The sequence below is a fragment of the Oncorhynchus tshawytscha genome, linkage group LG01, assembly GCF_018296145.1.
Source record: "Oncorhynchus tshawytscha isolate Ot180627B linkage group LG01, Otsh_v2.0, whole genome shotgun sequence".
Lineage (NCBI taxonomy): Eukaryota > Metazoa > Chordata > Actinopteri > Salmoniformes > Salmonidae > Oncorhynchus > Oncorhynchus tshawytscha.
This window is the reverse complement of record NC_056429.1, coordinates 11,007,673-11,031,161: the sequence shown is the minus strand read 5'-3', so window position 1 is coordinate 11,031,161 and position 23,489 is coordinate 11,007,673. Positions and strand designations below refer to the sequence as shown.

The following is a 23,489-nucleotide window of genomic DNA, read 5'->3' as shown; positions in this document are numbered from 1 at the left end:
AAGCAGTAAATGAGGCTGATTGAACGGTTTCGCTGCTAAGACAAGGCTCCGCTGATAGGCAGGTGTAGCAGTGGTAAGGTGTTGGGACTGTTGGTCACCATTATAGTGCTATTAATGTCTTGTTAAATCTGTGCTTTGTTTTTTTTGCCCCACCAAGATTTACATGCTAAAATCGCTACTGATCATAACATCTGAGGACCATCAACACCAGCATGACTACTATCTATGTGGAACCTACTACAACTTAACCAGCTCAGCTATAGACTACACCAGCATGACTAGTATCTATGTGGAACCTACTACAACTTAACCAGCTCAGCTATAGACTACACCAGCATGACTACTATCTATGTGGAACCTACTACAACTTAACCAGCTCAGCTATAGACTACACAAGCATGACTAGTATCTATGTGGACCCTACTACAGTTTAACCAGCTCAGCTATAGACTACACCAGCATGACTAGTATCTATGTGGACCCCTACAGTTTACAGTTTAACCCAGCTCAGCTATAGACTACACCAGCATGACTAGTATCTATGTGGACCCTACTACAGTTTAACCAGCTCATGACTAGTATCTATGTGGAGTTTAACCAGCCAGCATAGACTAGTATCTATGTGGACCCTACTACAGTTTAACCAGCTCAGCTATAGACTACACCAGCATGACTACTATCTAGTGGAATCTATAACCAGTGGACCCTACTACAGTTTAACCAGCTCAGCTATAGACTACACCAGCATGACTACTATCTATGTGGAACCTACTACAACTTAACCAGCTCAGCTATAGACTACACCAGCATGACTAGTATCTATGTGGACCCTACTATAGTTTAACCAGCTCAGCTATAGATTACACCAGCATTACTAGTATCTATGTGGACCCTACTACAGTTTAACCAGCTCAGCTATAGACTACACCAGCATGACTAGTATCTATGTGGACCCTACTACAGTTTAACCAGCTCAGCAGTACCATTATTACTATTGAGCCAAACCCCAGGATAGAGTGGCTGAGTGAATGTGGTCTGGACTCTGTGGAGGAGGGTCATTGTGTCAGAGACACTGTAGAAGGACAGAGTACCTGCCTTGTGATCCAGGTACACTCCTACTCTGGAGGACTGAGGGCCTGATACTTTAGTCACAACATGATTGTGTCTGAGACAATAACCATTACTAGAGCATTGTAAACTCCAGGACTTGTCATTCAATCCAAATGCGTTACCTCTCCCTGTTCTGCTGATGTCTTTATATGAGACTGCTATAATAACCCACCGCCCACTCCACTCCACCTCCCAGTAACAGCGTCCAGACAGACCCTCTCTACACAGCACCATCAAGTCATTTGTGAATCTGTCTGGATGATCAGGATATGGTTGGACTTGGCCTGTATAGGTCACCTTTCTGTTCCCTTCAGACAGAGAGAGGTGTGTGTGTGCTGTGTCTGGGTCCAGTGTGAGCTGACAGGAATCTGGGAGAAGAGAAGAGCAGAGACCAATGAGGGAGTTAGAACAATAAGTTAAGTCAGATACTGTATCTACCCTGTCTTTGATTAGAGCACAGCAGAGATCAGAGAAATATGAGGAGTCAGATAGATACCCAGTCTTTTATTAGATATACTATTGCTATATATTTCTAGAGGGATTGTTAGGAGTATCAGTAAAAAAAGAGATATATCTATCTACAGTATCTATCTATCTATCTATCTATCTATATTTCTATAGGAGTTGTGTGTCAGTAAAACTAGGCTATTTGTTACTTCAGAATAAAGAGACTCACATTGTAACAACTGTTCTCTGGTCTTGGGCTCTGGAGGCAGTACAACATCCACTATATTCACTACAGACACACAAACACATTGACAGAGAGAGGGAATGTTATCATCATACCATATTCCACATGTATATGACTAGTAGTGTTCTTATTAATTTCAACACACCTGTAGTGGAGATCTTGGTCCATTCTCCTTTAAGGAAGTCTTCTAGTTTCTCTCTCAGTTCAGACACAGTCTTACTCACATCTCTAAAGTATTGAAGAGGACGGACAACGATGCTGGGTAAGTCTGAAGATACACTGATACTGGAGAGAGACTGATAACTCTGGAGAGAGAGAGAGAGAGAGAGAGAGAGACACACACACACAGAACAGAACTTAAGTTTCACAATATGTTCATTTTCATATCACATGTAACAAGGCAGTTTAGTTACCTGGAGGAAATGGATGTGATCCTCTGTGTGTGAGAGCTGCTCCAGCTCAGTGCTTCTCTTCCTCAGCTCTGCTATCTCCTGTTCCACTTGTTCCAGGAGTCCTTCAGCTTGATTCACTTGAGCCTTCTCTTGGGCTCTGATCAGCTCCTTCACCTCAGAGCGCCTTCTCTCAATGGAGCGGATCAGCTCAGTGAAGATCTTCTCACTGTCCTCCACTGCTGCCTGTGCAGAGTGCTGTTAAGAGAGAGAGAGGCTCCAGATTAAACAGTCTATTCTCTCTCTAACTGGAAGCCCAGATAGCCTGTTCCCCAGAGTGGGGCTCAGCGTGATTGGAGAGGTCTCTCTCCATTCAATTCAGGGCTTTATTGGCATGGGAAACATATGTTTGTTTACATTACTAAAGCAAGTGAAATAGATCATAAACAAAAGCGAGAAAAAAAATAAAAAAAATGAACAGTAAGCATTACACCAAAAGTTCCAAAATAATAAAGACATTTCAAATGTCATTATGTCTATATACAGTGTTGTAACGATGTGCAAATAGTTAAAATACAAAAAGGTAAAATAAATATGGGATGTATTTACAATGGTGTTTGTTCTTCACTGGTTGCCCTTTTCTTGTGGCAACAGGTCACCTATATTGCTGCTGTGATGGCACACTGGTGTTTTACCAAATAGATATGGGAGTTTATCAAAATTGGATTGGTTTTCAAATTATTTTGTGGGTCTGTGTAATATGAGGGAAATGTGTGTTTCTATGGTCAAACATTTGGCAGGAGGTTGGGAAGTGTTTCTCAGTTTCCACCTCATTTTGTGGGCAGTGTGCACAAAGCCTGTCTCCTCTTAAGAGCCAGGTCTGCCTACGGCGGCCTCTCTCAATAGCAAAGCTATGCTCACTGAGTCTCTACATAGTCAAAGCTTTCCTTAAATTTGGGTCAGTCAGAGTGGTCAGGTATTCTGCTATTGTGTAATCTCTGTTAAGTAACAAACAGCATTTTAGTTTGCATAGTTATTTTGTTTGTTCTTTCCAATGTATCAAGTAATTATCTTTTTGTTTTCTCATGATTTGGTTGGGTCTAATTGTGTTGCTGTCCTGGGGCTCTGTGGGGTGTGTTTGTGAACAGAGCCCCAGGACCAGCTTGCTTAGGGGATTCTTCTCAAGGTTAATCTTTCTGTAGTTGATGGCTTTGTTATGGAAGGTTTGGGAATCGCTTCCTGTTATGTGGTTGTAGAATTTAACAGCTCTTTTCTGGATTTTAATCATCAGCTCGTATTGGCCTAATTCTGCTCTGCATGCATTATTTGGTATATTTTTGGTTTTGTCCCATTTTGTGAATTATTGGTTAGTGAGCAGACCCCAGACCTCACAACCATACAGGACAATGGGTTCTATAACTGATTCAAGTATTTTTTGCCAGATCCTAATTGGATCGGGCAAAAATCGTTCACAGCTTTCAGATCGTCCACAGCTTTGTGGAAGTTACTTAGGGCGCTGATGTTTAGGCCAAGGTAGGCATGTTTTGTTGTGTGCTCTAGGGCAACGTTGTCTAGACATAATTTGTATTTGTGTTCCTGGCAACTGGACCTTTTTTGGAACACCATTATTTTTGTATAACTGAGATTTACTGTCAGGGCCCAGGTCTGACAGAATCTGTGCAGAAGATCTAGGTGCTGCTGTAGTAGGCCCTCCTTGGTTGGGGACAGAAGCAACCAGATCATCAGCAAATAGTAGATATTTGACTTCAGATTCTAGTAGTGAGAGGCCAAGGGCTGCAGACTGTTCTAGTGCCCTCGAGCAAATCTCGCTTTCTCACTCACTGGAGGAGAGAAGTGAAATGGTATGTCTCCTCTGGTCAACAATACTCACCTTGAAAGACTCCACAGCCTGTTGGAGCTCCTTCAGCTCCTTCTCTCTCTCCTGGAATCTCTGCTGGACCTTCTGCTGACTCATCCCCAGCTGCCTCTGTGGAGAATCACTCTTCAATGAGCTATCAAGCTTTATTTGTCCAGTAGATCAATAGTATAGTCATGTGACATAGGGCCCATAGAGAGGAAGGTCTAAATTATCGATATAGTACCGTTTCAATATGATATTTATTTGTTGCTATGTGAATGATTACAGTTTTACAGTAGACCTACATGTATCAGGGAGTTTAAGCTAAACATTACAATGGTGATTCATTTGGAGCATCTAGGTTAAGAAAATCTATATCCTCAAGGTTTGTGTTCATATTTGTTCTGCTGAGGATCGATTTTAATTTGAATTCTCTCATATTCAAACAGTCTTAGTTCCTACTGTATCTTTAATTCTTTGCTTATCAGACAGTCACGAACAAGTTGTTCTGGTCTTACCTGTTTCTCCGTCCTCTCTGCTGAAGCTGACACTGTATCATGACCTTTGTGTTCATCCATTGTACACAGATAACAGATACACCGCTGATCGGTACGACAGTAAACCTCCAGCAGTTTGTCATGATGAGAGCAGATCTTCTCCTGTAGTTGTGCGGTGGCTTTGACCAGCTTGTGCTTCTTGAAAGCAGGAGATTCATAGTGAGATTGGAGGTGAGTCTCACAGTAAGAGGCCAGACACGCCAGACAGGACATGAGGGCTTTCTGCTTTCTGGTCCCAGTGCAGAAATCACACGCCACATCTACAGGTTCAGCATAGCACAGAGCAGGAGGGGGAGCAGCCTGGAGTCCTGTCTTCTTCAGTTTCTCCACCACCTCAGCCAACATGTTATTTTTCCTCAGAGTAGGCCTTGGAGTGAAGGTCTGTCTGCACTGAGGACAGCTATAGCCTTTCAGAACATCCTGATCCCAGCAGCCCTCAATACAGCTTCTACAGTAACTGTGTCCACAGGGGATGGTGATTGGTTCCTTCAGTAGATCCAGGCAGACAGAACAACAGAACTGGTCCTGGTCCAGCAGAACTGCCTGCTGAGCCATTTGGACTGTTGTTCACTCTCACACAGACAGACGACACAGAGACTCAGATAAGTTTCGTTTTCTCAGAAGAGAGTTTGTGGGAGGGGGGGGGGACTTCCTGGTTCTGCCAGAGGGGTGTGTTTAGAGGGAGGGAGAAAGGGAGGGGTTCGAGAGAGAGAGAGAGAGAACTGCATTCAACGTCGAGAGAGACAGTTTTGTTCCTAGTGCTGGGTTCTATCTTGAAATATTTTAAAATATCCTTATTCATGTTAACATATTAGAACTGGGTGTATGCAAATCTACTGAGTGAGAAAGGGGAGTGCAGAGAGTTTACATTCTGTCAGAACATGTTATGGTTAAATCTCATGTATCCTATGGAGAGGAGAAGGGCAACGTTCTGGTTTCCGTCACTGATAAAGTAGGACAGCCGCGAGTTAAGAAGGAGTGAGGAATGTGGGCAGGGGTAAGGTCAGATATTGTGAGGAGGAACAGGCCTATGACATACACACATAGGAGGCAGGACCATGACTACACCAATGAGAGGAACCACTTAAGTTCATGCTTAGCAACAGAGATGTATTGGCTGTCTAGATGTGCAAGGATTTGACTCTGACCAGTAGAGGGTATAAATATATTTACTTGTGGAAACATGTCTTTGTCTTTTCAGCTGTTTGACCAAGTGGGTGAATAAGCTTGGTTTGAGCTTTTTCTAGTCACCCGTTTGAGTTTTTAACTCTGATTGTCAGAACCTAACAGTTGGCGTTGTCAGCATGATTCACCACGATTTATAGTCAAACTGGAGAGTCTGCGTCAGTGAAACAGGAGCCGGCACATAAAAAACAATGTAGGTAAAGTTCCTAGACTAGAGTCGTAAGCTGAATACAAACTACCGGATACAGATCTGAAAATCCTGAGTTTATTCAGTAGGCCCACTGTAAATACTACCGGTAGACCTAGGGATTGGGGCCCCTAGTGGGCCTAAGCAGTGTAGTCCCTGCAGAGGGTAAGTCCGAGGGGGTGAATCCTGATTGGGTTGGTTCCTGCGTGTAACATAAAGAACAGAGTAAGTCCCGGAAGGTAAGTCAGAGCAGCCTGGTACCTACAGAGGATAAGTCATAAGGGGTAAATCCGGAGTGGGGTTGGTTCCCTACTAGACTCCTTAAAGGGGGGGTGAAAGAGATGTTTAAACCAGGTGATGTCATCGCATATGTAGGAGGTGTCACAACATGGTTGGTTAAGGCATATTGAGCAGGGCTAGAGGCTCTACAGTGATATAAGACAGTAATCACTAACCAGGACAATAATGGACAAGGCATATTGATATTAGAGAGAGGCATGAGTAGCCAAGTGAACATATGGGTCCAGTGAGTGGTTGGGCTGGCTGGGGACACAGTGATTCAGACAGTTAGCAGGCTAACAAGCTAGCAGTTAGTAGGCCGGAGCTAAACAAGCAAGCAGCTAGTAGACCAGGGCAAGCTAGCAGTTAGCAGGCCGGGTTAGCAAGCAAGCAGTTAGCATGGGCTAGCAGTTAGTAGACCAGGGCAAGCTAGCAGTTAGCAGACCGGGTTTGCAAGCAAGCAGTTAGCAAGGGCTAGCAGTTAGCAGACCGGGCAGGCAAGCTAGCAGTTAGCAGACCTGGTTAGCAAGCAGTTAGCAAGGGATAGCAGTTAGCAGTCCGGACAGGCAAGCTAGCAGTTAGCAGACCAGGGCCCGGCAGTTCAGCAGTTAGCAGACCGGGTTAGCAAGCAAGCAGATAGCAGGGGCTAGAAAGCCTTGGGGGTAAGTCTGTTTTTAGTAGGGTTCCAAGTAGCTCTAGGTAGCTAGTAGGACGATATTGTAGCCCAGAAGTATGCTTCGGTGGTAGCACAGGAGCCCTGGCCGGGCTAGCTTCAAGCTAAATTGGTGCTTGTTCTGGGATGGAAACGCTAGCCAGGAGTAGTCAACCGGGATTGCGGTTAGCTAGTTGTGAAGATCCGGATGAAAATGTTCCGTTTGCGGTAGGAATAAAAATAACAGGTCCGTTATGCTCTGGTTAGAGTCACGTTGTTCGAACTGGCGAGAGCTTTCCGAGCTGAAGGTTAGCTGATGACCGCTGGCAATGGTTTGCTGGCTGATAGCTGGTAGTTAGCTGGCTACCTTCAGTTGAGGGATTCCAGATCTGAAGTAAATATAAATACTTTAGGGAAAAAAAGCAGATCCACGCCACATTGGGTGAGGCGGGTTGCAGGAGAGTATTTAGATGATGAGGTTTAGCAAAATATCCTTTTCCTCCAAGTCCACAATCATCTCTTTTGTCTTGATCATGTTGAGGGAGAGGTTATTGTCCTGGCACCACACGGCCAGGTCTCTGACCTCCTCCCTATAGTCTGTCTCGTCGTTGTTGATGATCAGGCCTACCACTGTTGTGTCATCTGCAAACTTAATGATGGTGTTGGAGTCATGCCTGGCCGTGCAGTCATGAGTGAATAGGGAGTATGGGAGGGAACTGAGCCTGCACCCCCGAGGGGCCTCTGTATTGAGGATCAGCGTGGCAGATGTGTTGTTACCTACCCTTACCACCTGGGGGATCCAGTTGCAGAGGGCGGTGTTTAGTCCCAGGGCCCTTAGCTTAGTGATAAGCTTTGAGGGCACTATAGTGTTGAATGCTGAGCTGTAGTCAATGAATAGCATTCTCACATAAGTGTTATTTTTGTCCAGGTGAGAAAGGGTAGTGTGGAGTGCAATAGAGATTGCGTCATCTGTGGATCTGTTAGGGCGGTATGCAAACCGGAGTGGGTTTGGGGTTTCTGGGATAATGGTGTTGATGTGAGCCATGACCAGCCTTTCAAAGCACTTTATAGCTACAGACGTGAATGCTACAGGTTGGTAGTCATTTAGGCAGGTTACCTTAGTGTTCTTGGGCACAGGGACTATGGTTGTCTGCTTGAAACATGTTGGTATTACAGACTCAGACAGGGAGAGGTTGAAAATGTTAGTGAAGACACTTGCCAGTTGGTCAGCGCATGCTAGGAGTACACGTCCTGGTAATCCGTCTTGCCCTGCGGCCATGTGAATGTTGACCTGTTTAAACGTCTTACTCACATCAGCTGTGAAGAGCGTGATCACACAGTCATCCGGAACAGCTGGTGTTCTCATGCATGTTTCAGTGTTACTTGCCTTGAAGCGAGATTAGAAATAATTTAGCTCGTCTGGTAGGCTCGTGTCACTGGGCAGCTCTCGGCTGTGCTTCCCTTTGTAGTCTGTAATTAGTTTGCTAATTACAGACTACAGATGCCTTGCCTGTTTGATGGTTTGTCAGGGGCATAGCGGGATTTCTTATGGACATCTGGGTTAAAGTCCCGCTCCTTAAAAGTGGCAGCTCTACCCATTAGCTCAGTGCGGATATTGCCTGCAACCCATGGCTTCTGGTTGGGGTATGTACGTACAGTCACTGTGGGGACGACATCATCAGTGCACTTATTGATGAAGCCAGTGACTGACGTGGTGTACTCCTCAATACCATCAGAAGGATCATGGAACATATTCCAGTCTGTGCTAGCAAAACAGTCCTGTAGCTTAGCATCTGCTTTATCTGACTTGCTTCATTGACATTCATTTTCAGGTTTCTCCAGAGATGTTGGATCGGGTTCAAGTCCGGGCTCTGGCTGTGCCACTCAAGGACATTCAAGCAATTGTCCAGAAGCCACTCCTGTGTTGTCTTGGCTGTGTGCTTAGGATCTCTCTGCACTTTGCTCTGTTCATCTTTCCCTTGATCCTGACTAGTCTCCCAGTCCCTGCCGCTGCAAATAATCCCCACAGCATGATGTTGCCACCACCATGCTTCACCATAGGGATGGTATTGGCCAGGTGATGAGCGGTACTTGGTTTCCTCCAGACATGACCCTTGGCATTCAGGTCAAAGAGTTCAATGCTGGTTTCATCAGACCAGAGAATCTTGTTTCTCATGTTCTGAGAGTCCTTTAGGTGCCTTTTGGCAAAATCCACTCTGGCCACTCTACCATAAATGCCTGATTGGTGGAGTACTGCAGAGATGGTTGTCCTTCGGGAAGGTTCTCACATCTCCACAGAGTAACTCTGGAGCTCTGTCAGAGTGACCATCGGGTTCTTAGTCACCTCTCTGACCAAGGCCCTTCTCCCCCGATTGCTCAGTTTGGCCAGGGGGCCAGCTCTAGGAAAAGTCTTGTTGGTTATAAACTTTTTCCGATTTAAGAGTGATGGAGGCCTGTGTTCTGTGTTTTCAGTCTGTAAAGGGTTGGGTGGACCAGAGAATGGTCAGACCTTTTTGTTTCAGTCTGTAAAGGATTGGATGGATCAGAGAATGGTCAGACCTGTGGACAGAAGCTACTGTAGTCAGACATGCAACTAGGAATAATGTAGAAGAATATCCACGGTATTTGGTATAGTAGAAAATATCCATGGTATTAAGTATAGAAGAATATCCATGGTATTAAGTATAATAGAATATCCATGGTATTAAGTATAGAAGAATATCCATGATATTAAGTAAGTCCATGGTATTAGGTATAGAAGAATATGCATGGTATTAAGTATAGTAGAATATCCATTGTATTAAGTACAGTAGAATATCCATTGTATTAAGTACAGTAGAATATCCATGGTATTAGGTATAGAAGAATATGCATGGTATTAAGTATATCCATGGTATTAAGTATAGTAGAATATACATGGTATTAAGTATATCCGTGATATTTAGTATAGAGAATATACATGGTGTTAAGTATAGTAGAATATCCATGGTATTACGTATAGAAGAATATCCATTGAATTTAATTAATTTTGGGTAACAGACATATACAACAAAATGTACTATATGGACCGAGAGGATATCATTTGAAAGTATTAATTAAAACGCTTGTTTCCAAAGTGGTCCTTGATAGTAAAACAATAACAAATATAATAATGAAAAGGCAAGACAAAATTACAAACAACCATAAATACATACATTTATATTGACATGCTGAAAAGTGGCACTACTCAATGCATTTTCCCCTAACTTTAAAAATCACTTAAAACAATATTTTCATACCTATCATTCAAATAAATCCACCTGACCAGCAGTAGGGGGCACAAGGGGCAGTGGAGTGGTTTCTCTTACTTAGACAATTTTACAAGACATAACACTAACTCTGGTATTGTAACTGTGTCGGTTATAGACCATTTCAATGTGTTTTTTTTTCATATAACCTGGGGCCCGGTCATTTAAGATGTCAAACATCTGATTAAGGTTAAGTTGGTCCACTCTGGACTCCAAAGGCAACAAGCCCACCTCCCAGAACTCCTGTACCCCTATGCGGGTCCTAGGGGGGACATTTAGCATATACCCGATAACATTATTTTGCATAACCTGCATTCTCTTTTTCAGCTTTTTTGATAGCCCACTATACCAAGCAGAGCAGCATAATCAAAATGACACTGAATGAAGGTTGAGACAAGCAGTTTCTTGACTTTGATGTTAAAATATCTGGTGTTACCCATGTAACAATTCAAATGTGTTCACCATTTTAGCAGCAATCAGGTCTCCAGAAATGGATTGATCTAGGGACACACCAAGATAAGTCACACTTGTTTAAGATTCAATCTCCTTGCCTGCACAGTTTACCTTTATCTTGTCAGCCCTAAGCAATCTAAGTTTTGTTCCAAACAAAATCAATTCAGTTTTTCCCAAATGTCACGACAATTCAATTTGTTGTCAGTCAACCAATCTCTAACAAAATGCAATTCCTTCCTGATGGTCTCCTCTATGTGAATTGTATCCTTCCCTGATATCAGTATGGCTGAGTCGTCAGCATAAAGCAGGAGTTTGCAATTTACTGTATCTGGCATATCATTAACATATATAAGAAATGAGAGGCCCTAAAATGGATCCCTGCGGTACTCCACAGGATATTTATTTGGCCTCTGACAGAACATCACCAACATTACATTCTTGTGTTCTGTTAGTCAGAGAAGACCTAAACCAATTCACTGCTACATCATTTAGACGCATGCATTTCAGTTTCATTAGGAGAATATTATGGTCCACAGTGTCAAAAGCTTACTGCAATTCTAACATGAACTAACACCTGTAGTTCCCCTTCTCACTTTCCTGCTAGATGTGGTCAAAAAGGTGGATAAACTGTTCTAAAGCCAGATTGGAGTTCATAAAGAAGTTTGTGCTTGAGAAGGTATCCCTCAAGATGATTAAAAACTAATCTCTCAACAACTTTGGATAAGGTGCTGAGGATCGTCACAGGCCTGTAGTTTCCTATATTTGTTTTACTGCTCTTCCTGTGGAACGGAACCATGATATTAAGCAGTGGTGGAAAACCTACCCAATTGTAATACTTCAGTAAAAGTAAAGATATATTAATAGAAAATGACTCAAGTAAAAGTTAAAGTCCCCCAGTAAAATACTACTTGAGTAAAAGTCTACAAGTATTTGGTTTTAAACATACTTAAGTATCAAAAGTAAATGCAAATTGATAAAATGTACTTAAGCATCAAAAGTAAAAGTATAAATAATTTCAAATTCCTTATTAAGCAAACCAGACAGTACGTTTGACTTTTTTTTTATTTTTAAATTTACGGATAGCCAGGGGCACGCGCCAACACTCAGACACTATTTACAAATGAAGCATTTGTGTTTAGTGAGTCCGCCAAATCAGGCAGTAGGGATGACCAGGGATGTTCTCTTGATAAGTGTGTGAATTGGATCATGTTCCTGTCCTGCTAAGCATTCAAAATGTAATGAGTACTTTTGGGTGTCAGGAAAACGTATGGAGTAAAAAGTACATTATTTTCTTTAGGAATGTAGTGAAGTAAAAGTTGTAAAAAAAAAAAGTAGAGTAAATCTACTTAAGTAGTACTTTAAAGTATTTAAACATAAGTACTTTACACCACTGGTATTAAGTATAGTAGAATACCCATGGTATTAAGTATAGAAGTATAGATCTGTGGTATTAATGTTGCATATCCATGGTATTACCCCACAAATCCATGGATTTTGTTCCTAATCTGTGATCATCATACTTACTCTCACACAAAGCACAAAGACAAGCACTCACACACAAATACAGTAAACAGACAGTCACCACTAAGATAAATGAAATACCAATACTACTATTGTCAGTATCAACCACAATGGAATAAATAACATTCACAGTCCACATCCTCTTTGTTCAAAGAGGAAGAATGGCAGTTTATGGCAAAAAGGTGGCCAATATTGAATTACAGTACAATAATAGTTTCTTAATTAACAAAATCCAATTAAAACAAATGTAATACTGAAAATAACTATTTATGCCTTCATTGCCATTGATGTGAAGCCAATAGGGGTTTATCTGTGTATGGGCAATTATTAATGTCAGGAATGAATCGGCAAGGCTATTTATTATCAAGATAAATTTGAATTTATTGAGGTTGACATACTATCAAGCAGCATGTCAAAATAGGCATTCATTTGACCTTTATTTCCCCACCTCTATAAACTATTCAACAAAATGTATTTTAAACATGTTTCTCCAAAGAAGCGATGCCACTGGGTAGCCTACCTAACTAGGTAGAAAACGAAATACTGCACACATTCTGCTAATATTCAGGAACAAAAACTCTTCCCACTTCTCCCAAAGCACATCACCATTTAGAACTGTGCCGTGGTTGTCAATAGGTTTAATGAACTAATACCGAAGAGTGGATTGTCCACAGAATGTCTGGTTCAGATTCTTTCAAGTCTTGTCGGTTGTGCTGGCTGCTCCTGCCAGCTACAGAATGCCACAACTAGAAGTGGGTCAAAATCAAAAGGCTACATTCTAATTGGATCAGCTAGTGTCCGGAAATTGCTGGACTGTATGTGTGCATTCGGGTATGTGTTGGGAAATCCGGAGGTCTGACAACACATTAAAACAGACTAAAACTGATTCACTGCGAGATTTATATGTACACCCACGCAAACACACAGATCCACACACAGAAAAAGCTTCCGGGCCTGCTAAGAGCTTGCAGGTAAGTGTTGTTGGTGACCAGGGGGTAGAGGTAGGCTGTCTCCTGGTAGTACTGGCAATGCTTGACCTCCAGGGGGCACTGCTACTGTAGAGCCACCATCTAAAGACAAGTTAACACATCATCCCCGTGTATGAAACAGATAGGGGCAAATCCTAACTTCCTCTTCAGTCAAATGTTGACTTGGTCTCCCATTGACATCAATGCATGACTACTTAAGTGGAAGTTAGGATTCGACCAATAGTTATTATTAATGATGGTAATACCAGTCTATGAAAGAGGATATTATATCTGAAGGCAACTTGAACTAACCTTTAACGTCAATGGCGGCGTTTGCTTTTTCTGATTTTATTATCTGCATGTGTTCCACAGCCTGAGGAGAAAACAGACAAGAGAAGAAGTTATCCACCAACAACATGGGAGAGTGATGACCCAGTTTAAAGGTTTTTTACAATTAACAAAATTGTAGATGAAACAGCTCTCCTTTGTTGAGGGTGAGCCAATGTCACACAATAAACAGTCAAATTACAAGTCACTTATTTATTAAGTTGGTTACCCCTCTAATACTGAAGGTACTTGATTCTACTGTGTCAAAGCTCTGCTGCTGTGTGCTGCAGATGCATTTTGTGTCAAACGGGTACGTTAGTTGTTAATGGATTGTTAGCTGTTTATGCTAACATTTTGTAAATGATAACATTGCTATGTGCTACTGTTTTATGTTACCTGCTGCAGCTCAGCTTTCTGGGCATTGAGCTTCTCCTGCTGCCTTTCCAGCTCCTCCTTCTGTTTCTGCAGATCTGAGTTCTTCTGGTTGAGGTTGCTCTCCTCCTGGGCCAGCTGCTCCTCAAACAACTTCATCTCCTCATCAGTGTACGCGGGAGCCTGCTCCAGAGTCTGAGGAGGAGACGAGTGGAGAGGGTGGACGCTCCATTACTGCATAGCCTCTCAGAGTTAGGATCAACAACATGTCTGTACTCTTGACCACCTCAGGTGGCAGCAGGTGGTGGCGGCCTGTCTCTTACCTCCCAGCTGTCTGGCTCTAAGAACTCTTTCTTGTTTGTGGACATCAGGAACTCCTCCAGGGAGACCAGTCTGTCCTTGTTGGTGTCTACCTGAGTACAGACGAAAGGAAGTCAATGTCAGCAAGTAGGTTGACTGAAGAAGCAGTGGGGTAAAATCCAGAAAACTGTTGGCTGTGTGAATGACTCAGTGACCCCATCATACCCCACCCCTTGTATCAGCTCACCTCATTCATGACGTGTTCCCTCATGCGCAGTCTCTCCTCCTCCATCTCTGTCATGTCATCCTCATCTAGATTGGGTCTGTACATCTTCTCCAGCTACAAAACACAACACACATATTTCAAAACTAGGCCTGCTCCAGCCACACACACACACACACACACACACACCTCTTTAGTGAACAGGGCTTCAAGCTCCTGCTCATCAATGTAGCTGTCTCCATTGGTGTCTGCAAGACATAATTTCTCAATAGGGTTCATTATGGTTGGTGTATAATTTGAGAATGTGAGACAATATTATTGTATTAGACTTTTGTTCTGTGTTTTCAAGCTGTGAATAGCTTCTGGTGTGAACTTACCATGGAGTTTGAAGAAGGTCTTGGGGTCAAAGTCATTTGGGTCCAAACCATCTGACTCCTTCCAGACCTCTTTCAGCTGGTCCTGACTGCCCTACACACACACACAATTTGTAGCCTGGTCCCAGATAAGAGTTGGCTTCACAGCACAAACCTATGGTTGGCTACAGGTCTACAGCACAAAAAGATCTGAGACCAGGCTAGTGAATTTGGGGTTTAAGGCCACTGAAATGTCTGGGGGGGGGGTTGATTATCAAGGTAAATGCCTCACAGGGTGGTGGATTTTGGGTTTAGTTACAGTATCAAGGCAAACATCTTACAGGGTGGTTGATTTTAGGATGGTCTGCGTGTTTCTTCCTCAGCTCTTCATAGTGCTGCTCCTCGTCTTTGCGATGCTCCTCGTCGAGGTTCTTCAAGTGCTCCTTCCTCTCGTGCTCCTTCATCATCTCGTACCTCTTAAACTCCTCGTGACGCTTCTGGTCATAGTTCTCCAAGTCATTAGTAGCCTATATATATATATATATATATATATATATATATATCAACCAGAAAAAATAAAGCATGCGATTCTTATTCTTCCTATAGCAACCCTAATTTTACCAGGTAAGGGAACATTTTGATAGATCTGTGTAATGAGAAATGATTTGATTAATTATTTTCCAGTATTTGATTTACTGGGATCTGGATTGATATGTAATAAATCATAACCGGCCGGTGGCACCTTAGTTGGGGAGGACGGGCTCATAGTAACGGTTAGAACGGAACAAATGGAATGGTATTGAACTCAAACACATGGTTTCTATGGTTTCATTCCATTTACCCCATTCCAGACATTAGTAAGAGTCGTTCTCCCCTCCGCAGCCTCCTATGTAATAAACATGATTTTATGTTCGGGGAGACGCACAGATACATTCTCTTGGGGAGGGAAACAGGACTTAACCATGTACATTTAAGTACCATATTTAATTAGGTCGTTTTCACTTGTTACAACAGATAATTGTAGACTCACTATATGTATGCATGTTCTTACCTTTGACCTGTTTTAACTGCCTGTATCAAATGTGTGTCAGTGTTGAATGTTTGATAGTGATTGATGCCAGAGCTGCAGAAGGTACACTGAAAATATCTCTGTGACACAGTGTGATCCTGTAGTCGCTGATGTTGCTCATGTGACTTTGTACAAGTCTCTCGGGCTGATGTTTACAGAATATTTGGTACGGTCTGATTAATATAGGTGCCATCTCAGACGACCGTTAGACGTGTTCTATGCTTATGTTCTGGAGGGGTCTCCCTGAATTATTGTATTAAACTGGATTGACTTCCTCAATGACTGCTCTCCTTTTTGTTCACCTGAAAATTCCCATTATAATCTGGAATTTAAATAAATACTATACAAGCCCACTGTTCAGTGTCAGAGACCAATAACAACTGGGGAACGAGACCATTAGAGAAGAGAGTGAGAAAGACATGTTCCTGATGATTAGTTAAGTGCAAATGATGGTCCTCTAAACGTTTTATTAACAGATGTAGCACATGTATATGGTTAGGGTGAACTTTCCAATACAGCCTCTATTCAAACACAGCAAGTTAGCTTTAAGGCTACAACCCCTTTGGACTGTTGGCTCAAAATGGATGTCCTCGTTCACCAGAGAGTTGTTATTCATTCAAGAGACAAGTGCAGAGCAAACATTTTGGTTGTAAGGCCATTGTCAGTGTGTGAACTTTTAAAACTATTTTTCAGTATTGAACCTGGTTTAATTTTGGTACATGCACCACAAGTTCTGAGCACGGTGGTTTTAAGAACCGTTGTGCGGCCATTTGAAATCATTGTATCATGGTGTAGTGCAAGGTTTCCCAACTGGCAAAATCAGCTCCAAGGGATTTTCATTTGGGAAATCTGTTCCCAAGTATTCACACGCATAATAGAGAGACATGATTGTATACAACTGTAAGCAAGGTTTGAAATTATTATGTTTTAGTCAAATATTAGATATGTTTGGGCTTCTTGCGGTCAATTTACAGTCTACAAATTATGTAATTATGTTCCGGTCCTTCGACCATCCACTCAAGAAAAAAAATTGTCCAGAGGCTGAATCTAGTTGATGATCCCTGGTGTAGTGCGCATGGACAACATCCCTACCGATTGAATAAGCTTATCCAGGTCCTCCACTTCAAAGGTGTGTGGGTTCATGTGGTTCATGTACTCAAACTGCTTGAGCAGCACCTTGTGGTTCATTTCTGAGGGGAAAGAGGAGAGAAGGCTCTAATTAGGAGGGAAACTAATACTATACGAGTTAAGTGGTTACAAGTCCCTTGCTGAAAACTGCTGACAAAATGGAGGCTGTATATGAGGTAATTGTGTAGTTACAGCTGACGTTTATCCGCAATTCAAATCCTTGTAATTAATGATAGTGACCTTTACTCTGAAATGTTCCATATTAAAATCCCCTCTTAATAATTAACTAGTCACACCATGTTGACTGATGACACCAAGCAGTTACTGACATTGTGGACATTTGTAGTGCAACGCTAAAAGAATGTGCTAACATTTCACAGGCAGTTGAGATTTTTTTGAGGGCCAACTCAACTGCACGTTAGCTTTGGCAGTGACCACAGCCAAGTATTTCTGGCAGTTCCAATGTAAGCACGGTCTTGGTTGAGTGCAAGACCATGCTCGGTAGTAGAACCTCAACCCCTCTTCCCAAATGTGTCAATATAGACATTTCACAACATGTGACTTTCCTATTTACTTGCACAATAGCCTCAAGGCACTTCCACTTTCCTATGTGACACACTATATCAATCGTAGGATGTTGGTGGTGCACTGCATCATGTCCTGTCAACTGGACAAACATTTCTGCTCATAGGATGGCAGCCATTTAGACAGGAAATTACATATTTGAATAACAGATACACCAGCGCACCATGCCCTCCCTCAGCGTCTTGTTTGGCTTTGATGAGCGTCCTTAGCCTGTTCACCTCCTGCCTCTTCAGCTCGTCCAGTTTGGTCCTCACTTGATGGCCGACAAAGTCCAGCTCTTTGGCCAGCTTGCCTTGCTGCTCAGAAACAAAAGCAGCCAGAGATTTGAGGGCCAATAACAATCAAAGGAAACCGACCAGGCCAGCTGGATCGTGTTCATTAGGGCATGGAACGAACAACAGCTGAAAATGTTTTGCAACGGGAAAATAAAATGAGCATTTCTTATTGGACGAGTACAGGTAGCCCATCTGTTTCAGTACGTTTAAAAATATATATTTGGTGTCTAATGAACACAGCCCTGCAAATGCTATAGCTAATGGGGTACCTTAATGTCCTCCATGTCTGTATTGTGGAGCTTCTCTCTGAAATGCTGGTCCTTCTCCAGGAAATCAATGACTTCCCTGAGGTAGCGGTCATAGTGAAGCCCGGTGTCCTGAAAAAAGAAAAAAAAAATCCACATTGTAGTATGTAAGTGGAAAGGGGAGAGGTTTACATTGGATTCACATGTGGCCTATGATATGTCTAGACCTCCTTCCATTTTCTGCAGTGGTGTACAGTGCCTTGCGAAAGTATTCGGCCCCCTTGAACTTTGCGACCTTTTGCCACATTTCAGGCTTCAAACATAAAGATATAAAACTGTATTTTTTTGTGAAGAATCAACAACAAGTGGGACACAATCATGAAGTGGAACGTCATTTATTGGATATTTCAAACCTTTTTAACAAATCAAAAACTGAAAAATTGGGCGTGCAAAATTATTCAGCCCCTTTACTTTCAGTGCAGCAAACTCTCTCCAGAAGTTCAGTGAGGATCTCTGAATGATCCAATGTTGACCTAAATGACTAATGATGATAAATACAATCCACCTGTGTGTAATCAAGTCTCCGTATCAATGCACCTGCACTGTGATAGTCTCAGAGGTCCGTTAAAAGCGCAGAGAGCATCATGAAGAACAAGGAACACACCAGGCAGGTCCGAGATACTGTTGTGAAGAAGTTTAAAGCCGGATTTGGATACAAAAAGATTTCCCAAGCTTTAAACATCCCAAGGAGCACTGTGCAAGCGATAATATTGAAATGGAAGGAGTATCAGACCACTGCAAATCTACCAAGACCTGGCCGTCCCTCTAAACTTTCAGCTCATACAAGGAGAAGACTGATCAGAGATGCAGCCAAGAGGCCCATGATCACTCTGGATGAACTGCAGAGATCTACAGCTGAGGTGGGAGACTCTGTCCATAGGACAACAATCAGTCGTATATTGCACAAATCTGGCCTTTATGGAAGAGTGGCAAGAAGAAAGCCATTTCTTAAAGATATCCATAAAAAGTGTTGTTTAAAGTTTGCCACAAGCCACCTGGGAGACACACCAAACATGTGGTGGCGTAAAAGCAACACAGCTCATCACCCTGAACACACCATCCCCACTGTCAAACATGGTGGTGGCAGCATCATGGTTTGGGCCTGCTTTTCTTCAGCAGGGACAGGGAAGATGGTTAAAATTGATGGGAAGATGGATGGAGCCAAATACAGGACCATTCTGGAAGAAAACCTGATGGAGTCTGCAAAAGACCTGAGACTGGGACAGAGATTTGTCTTCCAACAAGACAATGATCCAAAACATAAAGCAAAATCTACAATGGAATGGTTCAAAAATAAACATATCCAGGTGTTAGAATGGCCAAGTCAAAGTCCAGACCTGAATCCAATCGAGAATCTGTGGAAAGAACTGAAAACTGCTGTTCACAAATGCTCTCCATCCAACCTCACTGAGCTCGAGCTGTTTTGCAAGGAGGAATGGGAAAATATTTCAGTCTCTCGATGTGCAAAACTGATAGAGACATACCCCAAGCGACTTACAGCTGTAATCGCAGCAAAAGGTGGCGCTACAAAGTATTAACTTAAGGGGGCTGAATAATTTTGCACGCCCAATTTTTCAGTTTTTGATTTGTTAAAAAAGTTTGAAATATCCAATAAATGTCGTTCCACTTCATGATTGTGTCCCACTTGTTGTTGATTCTTCACAAAAAAATACAGTTTTATATCTTTATGTTTGAAGCCTGAAATGTGGCAAAAGGTCGCAAAGTTCAAGGGGGCCGAATACATTCGCAAGGCACTGTATTTCTTTAAGAGCCTTTCCTCTTTCTGACTCATTATTAATGCTCCATGTGCGTACAAAACAAATCACGACAGCTGTGACGGAAACAGGTAGTTTCGTTACAATTTTATAAATGCCGACAGATGATTTGTTCATTCGACATGGTGGGATCTTTTTGTGTCTGTAAAATGTAGTATGCGACAAATGGCGGTGGGAATGCCTTTATGCACAAATATTAATATAATAACCATCCTATCGAAGTAAACTTGGAGTCATGCAATGACACAACTGTAATAAATTATGATGAACTTCACAAAAAATTTAAATCTCGATCTACACACAATGCACCATAACGACAAAGCAAAAACAAGTTTCTAGCAATTTTTGCAACAAAAAAAATAAGAAAACGGAAATATCACATTTACATAAGTAGTTACAACCTTTACTCAGTGCTTTGTTGAGGCACCTTTGACAAACCAGTATTTTGGGAGTTTCTCCCATTCTTCTCTGCGGATCCTCTCAAGCTCTGTCAGATTGGATGGGGAGCGTTGCTGCACAGTTATTTTCAGGACTTTCCAGAGATGTTCGATCGGGTTTAAGTCCGGGCCACTCAAGGACATTCAGAGACTTGTCCCGAAGCCACTCCTGCGTTGTCTTGGCTGCATGCTAAGGGCCGTTGTCCTGTTGGAAGGTGAACCTTAGCCCCAATCTGAGGTCCTGAGCGCTCTGGAGCAGGTTTTCATCAAGGATCTCTCTGCACTCTGCTCAGTTTATCTTTCCCCTCAATCCTGACTAGGCTCCCCAGTCCCTGCTGCTGAAAAACACCCCCACAGCATGATGCTGCCACCACCATGCTTCACCGTAGGGATGGTGCCAGGTTTCCTTCAGACGTGACGCTTGGCATTCAGGCCCAAGAGTTCAATCTTGGTTTCATCAGATTAGAGAATGTTATTTCTCATGGTCAGTCTTTAGGTGCCTTTTGGCAAACTCCAAGCGGGCTGTCATGTGCCTTTACAGAGGATTGGCTTTCGTCTGGCCACTCTACCAGAAAGGCCTGATTGGTGTAGTGCTGCAAAGATGATTGTCCTTCTGGAAGGTTCTCTCATCTCCACAGAGGAACTCTATCAAAGTGACCAACAGGTTCTTGGTCACCACCCTGACCAAGGCCCTTCTCCCCCGATTGCTCAGTTTGTCCAGGTGGCCAGCTGTAGGAAGGGTCTAGGTGGTTCCAAACTTCTTCCATTTAAGAATGATGGAGACCACTGTGTTCTTAGGGTCCTTCAATGCTGCAGACATTTTTGGTACACTTCCGCAGGTCTGAGCCTCGACACAATCCTGTTTCAGAGCTCATGGTTTGGTTTTTGCTCTGACACGCACTGTCAACTGTGGGACCTTATATAGACAGGTGTATGCCTTTCCTAATCATGTCCAATCAATTGAATTTACAACAGGTGGACTCCAATCAAGTTGTAGAGACATCTCAAGGATGATCAATGGAAACAGGATTCACCGGAGCTCAATTTCGAGGGTCTGAATACTTATGTAAATAAGATTTTTTTTAAATAATCATTTGCAATCATTTTAAAAACCTGTTTTCACTTTGTCATTATGGGGTATTTTGTGTAGATTGATGAAGAAAAAATATAATTCAATCAATTTTAGAATAAGGCTGTAATGTAACAAAAGGTGGAAAATGTTAAGGCATCTGAATACTTTCCGAATGCACTCCTATATGCAGTGTAGCTCTGGGTGTAATGATGGATATTGTGTTGGTTTCAGTCCGTAAAGTATTGGGTGGACCAGAGAATGGTCAGACCTGTTGGTTTCAGTCTGTAAAGAACTGGGTGGACCAGAGAATGGTCAGACCTGTTGGTTTCAGTCTGTAAAGAACTGGGTGGACCAGAGAATGGACAGACCTGTTGGTTTCAGTCCGTAAAGGATTGGGTGGACCAGAGAATGGTCAGACCTGTTGGTTTCAGTCTGTAAAGGACTGGGTGGACCAGAGAATGGTCAGACCTGTTGGTTTCAGTCTGTAAAGGACTGGGTGGACCAGAGAATGGTCAGACCTGTTGGTTTCAGTCTGTAAAGAACAGGGTGGACCAGAGAATGGTCAGACCTGTTGGTTTCAGTCTGTAAAGAACAGGGTGGACCAGAGAATGGTCAGACCTGTTGGTTTCAGTCTGTAAAGAACAGGGTGGACCAGCGAATGGTCAGACCTGTTGGTCTCAGTCTGTAAAGAACAGGGTGGACCAGAGAATGGTCAGACCTGTTGGTTTCAGTCTGTAAAGAACAGGGTGGACCAGAGAATGGACAGACCTGTTGTTTTCAGTCTGTAAAGAACAGGGTGGACCAGAGAATGGACAGACCTGTTGTTTTCAGTCTGTAAAGAACAGGGTGGACCAGAGAATGGACAGACCTGTTGTTTTCAGTCTGTAAAGAACAGGGTGGACCAGAGAATGGACAGACCTGTTGGTTTCAGTCTGTAAAGAACAGGGTGGCCCAGAGAATGGACAGACCTGTTGGTTTCAGTCTGTAAAGAACAGGGTGGACCAGAGAATGGACAGACCTGTTGTTTTCAGTCTGTAAAGAACAGGGTGGACCAGAGAATGGACAGACCTGTTGGTTTCAGTCTGTAAAGAACAGGGTGGACCAGAGAATGGTCAGACCTGTTGGTTTCAGTCTGTAAAGAACAGGGTGGACCAGAGAATGGACAGACCTGTTGGTTTCAGTCTGTAAAGAACAGGGTGGACCAGAGAATGGACAGACCTGTTGGTTTCAGTCTGTAAAGAACAGGGTGGACCAGAGAATGGTCAGACCTGTTGGTTTCAGTCTGTAAAGAACAGGGTGGACCAGAGAATGGACAGACCTGTTGGTTTCAGTCTGTAAAGAACAGGGTGGACCAGAGAATGGTCAGACCTGTTGGTTTCAGTCTGTAAAGAACAGGGTGGACCAGAGAATGGACAGACCTGTTGGTTTCAGTCTGTAAAGAACAGGGTGGACCAGAGAATGGACAGACCTGTTGGTTTCAGTCTGTAAAGAACAGGGTGGACCAGAGAATGGACAGACCTGTTGGTTTCAGTCTGTAAAGAACAGGGTGGACCAGAGAATGGACAGACCTGTTGGTTTCAGTCTGTAAAGAACAGGGTGGACCAGAGAATGGACAGACCTGTTGGTTTCAGTCTGTAAAGAACAGGGTGGACCAGAGAATGGACAGACCTGTTGGTTTCAGTCTGTAAAGAACAGGGTGGACCAGAGAATGGACAGACCTGTTGGTTTCAGTCTGTAAAGAACAGGGTGGACCAGAGAATGGACAGACCTGTTGGTTTCAGTCTGTAAAGAACAGGGTGGACCAGAGAATGGACAGACCTGTTGGTTTCAGTCTGTAAAGGATTGGGTGGACCAGAGAATGGACAGACCTGTTGGTTTCAGTCTGTAAAGGATTGGGTGGACCAGAGAATGGACAGACCTGTTGGTTTCAGTCTGTAAAGAACAGGGTGGACCAGAGAATGGTCAGACCTGTTGGTCTCAGTCTGTAAAGGATTGGGTGGACCAGAGAATGGACAGACCTGTTGGTTTCAGTCTGTAAAGGATTGGGTGGACCAAGGGTCTGAACACTTATGTAAATACGTTTGTTCTCGTTTTGTTATTATAAATGTGGGGAAAACAATCTCAAAACCTG

The 23,489-nt window shown here is 42.9% G+C and overlaps 2 protein-coding genes across 4 annotated transcripts in view; both read right to left on the bottom strand.

Moving 5' to 3' along the window:
* Positions 1-725: 725 nt before the first annotated feature.
* Positions 726-5,203, bottom strand: LOC112215710 (tripartite motif-containing protein 16). Of its 3 annotated transcripts, none has more exons than XM_042330279.1 (6): positions 4,567-5,203; positions 4,082-4,177; positions 2,215-2,448; positions 1,947-2,106; positions 1,787-1,837; positions 726-1,478 (listed from the first exon to the last, which is right to left on the bottom strand). In XM_042330279.1, exons 1-6 carry the CDS (start codon positions 5,158-5,160, stop codon positions 958-960), a joined length of 1,656 nt encoding a protein of 551 aa, XP_042186213.1. In that variant the 5' UTR covers positions 5,161-5,203; the 3' UTR covers positions 726-957. The 3 variants fall into 3 exon arrangements, with proteins under 3 accessions (XP_042186213.1, XP_024230823.2, XP_024230952.2); XM_024375055.2 differs by having other exon boundaries at positions 1,787-1,846; positions 4,567-5,194; XM_024375184.2 differs by lacking the exon at positions 2,215-2,448 and having other exon boundaries at positions 1,787-1,846; positions 4,567-5,196.
* A 7,322-nt stretch (positions 5,204-12,525) lies between these two features.
* nucb2b (nucleobindin 2b) overlaps positions 12,526-23,489 on the bottom strand; it is a 12,388-nt gene continuing 1,424 nt past the window's right edge. Inside the window, exons 3-13 of the mRNA XM_024374917.2 lie at positions 18,039-18,146; positions 17,658-17,790; positions 16,874-16,971; positions 15,054-15,239; positions 14,737-14,827; positions 14,549-14,607; positions 14,384-14,476; positions 14,160-14,249; positions 13,861-14,031; positions 13,450-13,510; positions 12,526-13,239 (exon numbers count right to left, since the gene is read on the bottom strand). Of these exons, the coding sequence (XP_024230685.1) occupies positions 13,127-13,239; positions 13,450-13,510; positions 13,861-14,031; positions 14,160-14,249; positions 14,384-14,476; positions 14,549-14,607; positions 14,737-14,827; positions 15,054-15,239; positions 16,874-16,971; positions 17,658-17,790; positions 18,039-18,146 (1,203 nt within the window). The 3' untranslated portion in view covers positions 12,526-13,126. The remainder of the gene's footprint in view (positions 13,240-13,449; positions 13,511-13,860; positions 14,032-14,159; positions 14,250-14,383; positions 14,477-14,548; positions 14,608-14,736; positions 14,828-15,053; positions 15,240-16,873; positions 16,972-17,657; positions 17,791-18,038; positions 18,147-23,489) is intronic.

Bases quoted from the DNA above. Each gene is read 5' to 3' on its own strand.
- LOC112215710 (XM_024375055.2), bottom strand. From the start codon at position 5,160: ATGGCTCAGCAGGCAGTTCTGCTGGACCAGGACCAGTTCTGTTGTTCT. The intron at 2,449-4,081 runs GTGAGTATTGTT...CTCTCTTAACAG, and splicing joins AGGCTGTGGAGTCTTTCAAG to CACTCTGCACAGGCAGCAGT. The intron at 1,479-1,786 runs GTGAGTCTCTTT...CTCTTCTCCCAG, and splicing joins CAGAGAACAGTTGTTACAAT to ATTCCTGTCAGCTCACACTG.